At 34.1% G+C, this 10,581-nt stretch overlaps 1 protein-coding gene across 1 annotated transcript; it reads right to left on the bottom strand.

Annotated features, from left to right (window-relative positions):
- Positions 1-2,094: 2,094 nt before the first annotated feature.
- Positions 2,095-6,358, bottom strand: LOC140890612 (glucan endo-1,3-beta-glucosidase 6-like). The gene is made up of 5 exons (XM_073298528.1): positions 5,960-6,358; positions 5,343-5,403; positions 4,574-4,636; positions 3,625-3,898; positions 2,095-3,396 (listed from the first exon to the last, which is right to left on the bottom strand). Exons 1-5 carry the CDS (start codon positions 6,014-6,016, stop codon positions 2,280-2,282), a joined length of 1,572 nt encoding a protein of 523 aa, XP_073154629.1. The 5' UTR covers positions 6,017-6,358; the 3' UTR covers positions 2,095-2,279.
- Positions 6,359-10,581: the final 4,223 nt, after the last annotated feature.

The following is a 10,581-nucleotide window of genomic DNA, read 5'->3' as shown; positions in this document are numbered from 1 at the left end:
GAGAACAACAGAAAATCAAAATTCTTCAGAATATATTGTGAGAGAAGAATGAGAGATTTCGGAGGAGAAAACTAAGCGTAGATTGTGACAGGAAGATTCAAGTATCAATAGCTTGAATCGTGTCTGTATCTAGCTTGATAGTTTGTCTGAGTCCATCTCTGTAATAAGCTCTGTTCTTGAGATTGGTTGTTTCTGTTGGTGATTAATAAAAGTATGTGTGTTGCTCTCCCGTGGACGTAGGCAAATTCATTGCCGAACCACGTAAATACTTGCGTCGTTTAATCGCTTTCGCGTGAGTTGGTTGATTGATATGTGTGCGTTGGTTTTATCTGTTCTGGGATTGTGTTGTTGTTCTTGTGTGTTCGTTTGCTTGGTGAATTCTCGAATACCAAATTTCGGATTGATTCCTAACATTTGTGACGTGAAAACTCGCAGTCGCTACCTTCGGTGCGCATTGGGTAAACTCTCGGACTAACGCAATAGCCTGCAAACTACGTTAGTCAGGCAAACCACACTTGACAAGTCTTGTGTGACATGCTAGTTCAAGAAGATGTTGGTATGGAGAACCGAACTCCTGACTTCTGACCAAAAGCTCACATACTCCACCAACTTAGGCACCCCCTTAGGGGAAAAAAATCAAGGTTCTAAAAAGCGTGAAGCGCGTCGAAGCATGGAGGTCAAGCTTCAAGCTTTTCAATCTTAAGCGAGCTTAGAACGAGCTTAAGCGTGAAAATTAAAGTGTTTTCAATTTTTACTATAATTTTAATTATTTTAAGACAAACATTAAATAAAATGTTAGATTAATCATAAATATATGATTTAATAGATAATTCAACTTTTAAACTATAAATATACATATTTATAAATATGTTTTCATTTTAAAAAATAAATGAAATCTTCCGTTCTAAAAAGCGGTCGCTTAATCGAGTTTAAACTTATTAAAGCTTAAGCGAGATTAAGCATCGCTTAAGCGAGCTTTTTAGAACATTGCAAAAAATAACTCATTTTAATTTGGCTAAAAGATGCATTATTAGAAGTTACGTAAACTAGGACTTTCAAAAATTCTTATCACTCTTTTCACGAGAGTTTGATTTGTCTGAATATCTCATCCAAACGAAAATATACAATTTTTTTTTAACTTACAGTATCGATGTAAATATGTAATCCTTTTCATTTGATGTGTGAATTATAAGACTAGTCTATTTTCGTTTTCTTGGCAGGGTACTTCCATTTCATACGTGTATGCATTATTTCATGAAACGAATTAGTTTAAAGTATACAAGCATGGTTTTATTTACCAAGTGATCAAAATGTTCTTGCATGGACATGATATTTTCCATTGTTTGAACTTTGAAGCACGAGTGGGTTGCATCACATGATCAACGATTTTTGAAAAAGAATGAACTAATTGAAATGATTTGAGATACGATGATGTTATATTTGTTTTGTGGTGCCAAGTACGGCAGAGACGAATTTAGGATTTAGAGTTGAGGGGGCTTGAAATATATTTGTTGATGAGTTTTCTTTCTCTCCTTTTCTCTCGTGGAGTTTGGTCTGACCTGGAGTTAGGTGTTGGCTTTAATGGATTGATTAGATAATAATAGGCAAAAAAAAAAAAAAAATAGGTTGGACTATAGCGCAGGATAGCACCGGAGAAGATCCGTTTCTGCAAGTACGCATCGACATTTGGGGTAGTATATCTGGAAATACTACATCAGATTGAGCATTCAGTGAGGCCTAACTCTTCCAACTTATATATGCGTATGCGACGTTTATGCTCTGGGCGTAGGGCATCAGAGAAATTTTATGATCCATCGGATGTAACAATGAGGGCTATTTCAACCCATGTAAGGATGCAATGTTTTTGCTCTGGGCACTGGATACCGAAGAAGTTCTATTCTACATCAGTTGGATCTTAATCGTTCACTAAGATCTAGTGGAGCACACGCAAACGGGGGGCTACGCTCCCCATAAACGATTGATGCTAGTTGCTACACCAAGTGTAGCATAGAACTTCCCCGTGCACGCCTATGCTGTCCAAAATGTCTTCCTTTTTTTCTTACGTTCGTCTATTTCTAGCTTGTAGAAAAAGAGTGACGAATTCTATGTACTTTATAGTAAAATAAAATGAGAAACAACGTATACAGAAAAATGCTAGAGGAGGTGTCATAGAAAAATGAGAGTTGTGCGTGGATATACGTACACAATCACACAAAAATAAATTACAAAGCTTGAACATCTAGAGCGTAACAAAGATCTTCCGAAAACTCGCGGGAAGATCACAAATCACACAACAAAATGGTGGTTAAAACAAGAACCAGAGCTAATGTCAACATCCGAATAAAGCCTGATATCTGTTGAGCGTCACTGTAATATGCTTGGATCATAACCTTAAACTGGCAACTCCCGGTAGACGGATTGACTTTAGTGACCGTCCCAAGACCGGAGAACTTGCAGGCCACGTCAAGCTGATTGTTCTTCTGGTAGTAACTGTTGAAGGCATATGAAATGTTACCCGCAGAATCCAAATTGCCACAAGAAGTTTGATAACCAAGGCTCGTGCAGTCTGCAAGCGAGCAGGCGTAGCTCACACTAGGAGCGATCTGGGGGTCGTCTGGGTTTGCATTCGGCTTCAATATGCACCATTTATTCTCCAAGTAAGTGACATTTCTGGCTGCGATCAAGCCGGAATTTGTGGTGCCAAGGTTGAGAGAGTACTTCGGTTGGCCATCGTACCCCAAAACACCCCAATGGCGCTCGAAATTCCCAGGGTCGATGCTTTTTTCATCCTCATCGATCAAACTGAATAGGTATGCATTGATCGGACTAGGCCTCATTGGGGTTCCTTTTCCACCTGATATATGAGTCATGAAACCTTGGTTGAATCGTTGGGCATACTGTAGGTTAGCATTTCGATCACCATCCGTAGGCCAACCGATTTCACCAATAATTATGGGCAAATTCCCAAAACCATTCTTCTGTAATGCCCAGACAAGGGTATCGTGGTTCGCATCAAACATATTGTAATAAGACATGCCACCATCATTCAAGGGGGAAGCATTTCCATCAAAAAAGGCATACTCCACAGGAAAGTTTGAGTCTGTGTAAAGGCTAATGAATGGGTAGATGTTGACTGTAAATGGTGCTCCATTTTCACTCAAAAACCGCACAATTTGGATCATAAAATCGTGGATATCGGTCCGAAAATCCCCTCCTGAAGGGAAGGTGGTTGAGGTCGAATAGACATCAGCGTTGAGGGGAACAGTGACCTTCACTTGGTTGCTAAGCCGTGCTTTGTTCAGGGCATCTTGAACATTTTTGAGAGCCGGGTAAGTAGTCCCAAGAAAGCTTCCATTATATGTTGCCAAGAAAGGCTCGTTCCCGACAGCAACGTATCTGTAAATCAATTGGAAGGCCGTTCGCATTAAACAAAAATATGATCGGACTCAAATAATTTCACAAATGAGACATCTAGGATGCGAATTGTGAACTGTGCAAACAACATGAGAATAAATATTTGCATGGTAGGCCCTAGTTGGAAAAAGATAATTATCTATATATCTTTCATTAAAAAAACAGATTCAAGACTACTCGATACAAAAATGAACCGGGTTACAAAATGACCTGATGATGACATTGTTTGTGGTCATATGATGAGACACATTCTCAGATACCCATTTTTCAGCAGCCTTCGGACTCGAAGCGAAAGATGAAAGCATGTCATTTGGAATTCCAACCATAACTTCAATCCCGGACTTGCCCAATGCTCGTAAAGTATCGTAATCAGCATCAAAAAGCTTAACTTTTTGAATACCATTCTCTCGTAGCATCCTCACCACTATATCAGGTGGCAAGTTATGAGACGTTTGTGAGCCCCAGTTGGCACCGATTCCACCCGCTGGAAGGCATTAAAAGTAATATTGTGAGAGCACTTGAATAGTACCCCAAACGACATTCGATGAATAAAACTGTTCGAATCAATGGAAATTTTGAAGTACTCTGACTACGGTTTCTCCAACCTCCTGAAAAGTAGCTTTGACGCAAACTAGGTCCAAAATAAATGACATTGATTAGTGTACTAGCACTTCAGTCTAATGTGATGTGCACCAATAATGTTATGAGCAATTCAGTCTTAAAATATAATTTGTATTCAACCTTCTTATCCCTTCATATATTTCTAGCTGAAAGTTATATAAGGCACACTAAGGTAGTTATCTAGAGACTCTCTCGCATAGCACAATAACAGTACTAGTACAAATGGGTATGGGTATGGGTATTAACTAGAGCTAGAAAAATAAATTCGTGAATCCAACTCCACTAATTGTACAGGTCTCTAGCATTGAAGTTTTGGTGGGGAATTTTAAACAGAACTCAGCAATTTCATAAGCAACCAACTACATTCTTCATCTTATAGCAGATGCATTTTGCAATGTTAACAACTAGATGTAACTGGGAAACAAAAGCCAGTTGTCCTAAATAAGTGAACAGTATAAAGCATTGGTGAAACCAAACACAACGATCGAACATAAATTATCAGACAAGATTCTCAGGGAGGCATATCTAAGGTACAAACCTGCCACATTTTGCCTTTCAGTAGTCACTTCGAATGAGCTGAATGATTCTATGTTCCCAGCTTCTGTACATATACGAGGAGAAAAATGGAAAAAACAAAGGGTGAGGAAAGCCAATTCCAACGAGTTAAGAGAAAATATCCAACAATAGAAAAGAATATCACTATAAAGTTATATCTGAATGCCTGTCCTAAATAGAAAACAATTAACAATCACAAAGAGAACATAAATTACAAGTTACAAACTTACCTGCCTTCTGAATTTTGTCTCAGTTTCAAGTTCAATGAATTAAATTTCTTAGTTTATTATCTCATTGAATATATTCTCTTCTCTGGACATCAAATTTCTTAAGTTGCAACAGAAAAACATAAAAAGATTAGAAGAAGCTTCTAGGAAAATAGTTTTAATAATGAGTGTAAATCCTATTAGCACAAAAGATAAGTAAAAGCTGATTCTTGACAAATGAGTAGCACGAATAACCAGTTTCACGAAACAATATCAAATTTAAATCAAATGTTTATGATACGAACTCAAAACCAGATCAAGTTTTGGTAATTTCAAGGATGATCCTGATACAAGGGCAAGTAGCTGCCTTGAGGTGACCAAAATCATTAACTTTGTTTGGCTTAAATGACGCGTGATCACTAACATCTGTAAAATTTATAGATTACTTTTATATATATATAAAAAAAACGCAGTGAAAAAATGCTCATAGTATAATCTCTTGGAAGATTAACAAATTGCATAAAAACAGTGGATATATGTAAGTACCATTGTCAACAATGGACTCGCCCAAGATTGGAATGAATCCATTCAACTGAGCCCCAAGCAGCTGAGATTGACATCACAGCATGAATCAGTACATTTTCATCAATATTCCAATAACAAAGCTCTCTCCACACAGGACACAAGAACAATATAATTATCAAATGGTTTCTAAATCAGAAATCTCTGCAAAAATAAAATCGCAATTTAAGTCTGATTATTGAACAAAATCAGTCTCCTAAAACAAAACAGAGGGCCCAAAAGATCATCTTTTGTACTTTGAGCAAAATATTCACCTGATATTTGAGTTTCTTTTTTCAGTTTTTTTTTCCCCTTTTTTGCAATTTAAATGAGATAACCTAACATTAGGGGCAATTAATCTTTTAAACACCATCCTATAAATATAGCCTAACCAAAGAAATCATCGAGTTAACTGCGCAAAGGCAAATTTAGAAACACAGCCAAATTTAATCACTTTCAGCAGGTAAAAGATACCATTTTATTAACAACTAAGCATGCCAAACACATCAAATAAGGAAAAAGAACATTTTTTTCCCACCATCTCCTTAATATATCAGCTTCTAAAAAACAAGAAAAAAAAAAGGGTTAAAAAGAGAACTTACCAGAAAGAATATGAAGAAGGGCAGAGAGTAAAAAACAAAGGAAGGAAACATCTGCATCAGATCTTTAATTTGAACTCTACTTTCTTGGCCAACAAAATCAAACTCGAAAAATAAAGCAAAAAAGCAGACTTAAAAATAAATCTTTTGCCTCTTCACTTCCCTTCAATAGATTTGAGGAGCTGGTAAGAGAGTAAAGAAAGTAGCAAGTACTGCATTCAAGATTGGAAGTTACAGAGTTTTGGAGAGAGAACTGAGGTGTAAAGGGTTCACATGAATGTTTTCAGAGGAGAATCCGCTCAAATTCGAACCTTTTGAAATGAAATGTGGGGGCATCTGGGTTTAGGACAGGTTCCTTTCCTTCTTGGTTTTTTGTCGCTTTTTTAGCCAAGATCATATTTTTCTGCGAGCTTTGAGGTTTATTTTTATATTTTCAGCGGACTAGATTGTAATGTTGTAGTCAAATCACTTGGGAAATCTCAGTGATGTTATATCGAATTGAGTTACAAGTTACAAACAGTTGGTTAAATTTGTGTCGCTCTAAGGATGAAATTATTTTATTTGTTTATTATTTTTATTACAATGAATCTCGAATCTATATCTTATTTTAGCGGTAAATCATGGATAAAGTTTTATTATTATTATTATTATTGTTATTATATTATTATATTATTACAGTGTCATTATTGGAGTTTTATCATGTGTTTGGATTAAAATAGCATCGGATGATATTTGAAATCCATTTTTGTTACTAATCTATTTGTCTAGTTCAATTGGTTGAATTTTTTTCAAGAGATTGCGATTTTTTAAAATCTATTGCACTGAATTTTATATTTGTACTTATTGGATATTATTGTAATCTTATATACCATTCTAAAAAAAAAACAAGGTTTAATCTTATTTATTGAATATTTTTTTCAAATTCAAAAATATTTATTGTTTGTATTTACCCTATTCATTTCTTATCTAAAATATTTTAAATTACTTCGATTAAAAAAAAAAAAAAAATCGGTGATGACTGACGTGGCTTGGACTTGTGGATAAAAAATGTAACAAATTATGAATGAAAAAGCGAAACACACTCAGCAAAAGAAAAGGTACCAAATTTTAAAAAGTAGAGAAAATGTAGCATGTGCAGCTTAAACAAGAGAAATGAGTCGGGGACAATTTTAGTGACGGAAAATTGTTGTGGGGGAGATCGACGGGCCGATGGTGTAGGCGGTATTGAGATAAATTAGGTCATGGATAAAATTTAAATAATAGCGTTTTTTTGCATTAATTTAAATGTCAGATTATAATGAGAAACACTAACTGAATATCGGAATCAAAATAAATCACTATATGTAATTGAAAACTAAATATCGAGATGAATATTTTACATAATTTCTTAAAATAACTTATTCGAAAATCAAAATTACTTAAATGCATTGTTTTTATGTTTTTTGAAACAAATCCTTCAATTATATTGTTATGTGATATATCATCCAATATAATTTTTTTTCTTTTTGTGTAAAAAATTGTCAACTCATTCAATCTCTTGCTCATTATGTTTCCCAAATAAGATTTTAGTATTTTAAGGTTCAGGGTAGAAGCAACAAAAGACGAAACTAATATATTCTTGAATCCATTCAAGAATTCTTTATCTTTAGACAAAATTTACCCATAAATCTAATTAATTTTATTCAAAACGGTTAACTTAATTAACTAAACCCTTAACCAAAATCATCAAAAGGTCAATTGAATTAAATTTGAAATAAATAACATAAGAATGCAATCTTAATATATTGCTCAATTGGAGAAGACAATTAAAATATGGTTTGGTCAAAGTGAAAAGTTTTGAGCTATTAAAACGCCGTCGAATACTCCATTAGGGTGTGTTTGAAGTGGTATATAAATAGTCTACCTATAAATTATTTTATCTATCTCATGTTTTTTTGGTCATATTATTATTCATCTTTTAATTATTTATCTTACATCAATCAAATCATAAATTATTTATCTTACATCAATCAAATCATTGAATTTAAATTACTATATTACCCTTTATAAATAATATTATTCATATTTTTATTAATTATTACAAGGATAAAATAATAATTTACTATTTTCATATAATATATAATCAATCAAATCAAACAAATCATAATCTATCAATCAAATCAAGTCTTATATTAACTATCATTTCTTATTTATTTTTTATTAAAATATATTACTTATCTCTATATTATTTATCTTATCTTCAACTCCAAACGGACCCTATATATATTTTTTTAATCTTTTAAGTTTTTAAATTAAATGTATAAAAAAACATAAATTAGAGAAAGTAGGTTATATATATAGTACTATCTTCTATAAATAAAACCCAACAAAGGTGTCAGTACTAAATAAATAAAAATTTTACGAAAATGGGAAAATTGTTCTTCAATTAGTTCCTGGTTAGTATAATTAAGCAGACTCTAAAAAAATATGTCTGATTCTCAATCAAGTGTAAATGGGCTGGGCTTATAAGTTGGATCAATTTTCAGTGGATTGGATCGGATTTTCACATGTACATACGTTAGTTGCTAGTCTATATATAAGAATTTTTTGAAATTTTATCGGGTTATTAATTAAACTAGACTACAAATATAACATATATATTATTTCAAAAAATAAATATATGACATCGATCGTGTATAATAACATGAAAAGTAAGATAATATAATTGTTAAAAATATATGGTAAACGGCGACTTTATTTCTTGCGTGAGATACACTCTTTACTGCATGTAATAAAAATAAATAAATAGCATATATATCGATGATAGATGCATAATTGTTGCGATTTTTAAATTTTTCCTGAAAAATAAATAATCGAATGATAAAAGATGACATTAATATGTGAAATACGTGTGTGTGCACGTGTGAACGGTTTTTTTTTTGTGTTCATGCATGAGTTTCAATGCGTTCGCTTGCGCGAGTTGAACTTGGCGCCGCGTGTACAGTGTGTCAAATATGCGGTTGTGTGTGTAGTAAAAATCGTGAAGAGGTGGTGAGAAAGGGTGCACGAATTGCCGGAAAATGAGTTGATCGCGTAATTTGTTTATTTTAAAATATCGTGAAAAAATTATTTTAAGCATTGAATTAAATCTTGATACATGCTAGATTGTTTTTCTTTCCAGAGTTTTCTTCAAATTCTAAAGTGTTGAGATTTAATCCAAGAACAGCATGCGAGAGAGATGAAAACAATTCAATCAAAGACAAACACGCCAGAAATAATAAGAACTCACGCGACACAAGATTTTACTTGGTTCGGATATGAATATCCTACATCCAAGGTTTTTGGGGTATACCCAATATGAATCCACTATAAGATTGTTCTTCAAGATACAACACTCTCAATCTCACGGAGAAACTATCGTACAAGACTTAAGATTCACTAAACTCTCTAATGAACATAGAAGAATATAGAAGCAGCTTCGATCTTCCTCGAGTTGATAATCTCGAGTTTTGTTTCAGAGAAAAGTGCTAATTCCCAGCAGCCTCAAAGTCGAAGATGAGAATGAAAGATTAATCCGTTAGTCTAACTAACTCTCGTGTTAACTATTTAAACTGAAGGCTAATCTTCTTCCTTCAATCTCAGCCGTTGAATAAGATTAAGTAGACACATTTAATCTTGGCCATTGATTCTGATATTGAGTCAAAAATAGTCTTCACAAATCTCCACCTATTTGGCTCAATCTCTTACAATCCAACGATTCAATATGAGTAACCCCAATATTACAATGTTTAGCATTCATTCCTGTATATTGAGCATTCTCAAAGCATCCTTGAGTTTGCTTACTGGAATCACTTTTGTTAACATATCAGCTGGATTCACTTGAGTATCTATCTTCTTCAAAGTGACAAGCTTTCTTGAAACAATATCTCTAACAAAGTGTAATCTCACATCGATATGCTTAGTTTTTTCATGAAACATAGCATTCTTTGATAGATGGATTGCACTTTGAGAATCACAGAAAACACTTGTAGACCTCTGATCATATCCTAGCTCAATGAGAAATCCCTTTAACCAAAGAGCTTCTTTTACAGCTTCTGTGAGAGAGATGTACTCAGCTTCTGTTGTTGACAAAGCTACTACATGTTGTAGACAAGATTTCCAGCTTACAACATTTCCTCCAACTGTGAAAATATATCCAGACAAAGACCTTCTCTTATCTAAGTCTGCGGCATAATCCGAATCACAATATCCAGCTACCTCACAAGTTAGTGAATCCGATGCAGAGTAAACTAACTTTAGTTTTACTGTCTCCTTCAAATACCTAAGCAACCGTTTTACAGCTTGCCAATGCTCTGCGCTCGGATTGCTCTACTAATCAGTCCTAATGCATAAGCAATGTCAGGTCTGGACGAAACCATGGAATACATTATGCTTCCAACTGCGTTTGAATAAGGTACTGCCTTCATCTTTATAGATTCAGCTGATGCTTCTTTCATCCTTACAGATTTTAGTTTGAAATGAGCTCCCATTGGAGTACTAACTCCTTTTGCATCCTTCATTCCGAATATATCAACCACCTTCCTAATATATCCTTCTTGAGAAATTGTCAAGGTTCTCATTTTCTTGTTCCTTTGAATATCCATTCC

Source organism: Henckelia pumila, chromosome 3 (genome assembly GCF_033568475.1).
Source record: "Henckelia pumila isolate YLH828 chromosome 3, ASM3356847v2, whole genome shotgun sequence".
Lineage (NCBI taxonomy): Eukaryota > Viridiplantae > Streptophyta > Magnoliopsida > Lamiales > Gesneriaceae > Henckelia > Henckelia pumila.
Note: the sequence above shows the minus strand (reverse complement) of the source record. Positions and strands in the feature narration are given on the sequence as shown.

Excerpts from the sequence above, each read along its gene's own strand:
- LOC140890612 (XM_073298528.1), bottom strand. The coding sequence starts at position 6,016 with ATGCAGATGTTTCCTTCCTTTGTTTTTTACTCTCTGCCCTTCTTCATA. Across the intron at positions 5,404-5,959 it reads CCTTCTTCATATTCTTTCTG|CTGCTTGGGGCTCAGTTGAA; the intron begins GTAAGTTCTCTT and ends TGTCAATCTCAG. Across the intron at positions 3,899-4,573 it reads TGAAAGGCAAAATGTGGCAG|CGGGTGGAATCGGTGCCAAC; the intron begins GTTTGTACCTTA and ends AATGCCTTCCAG.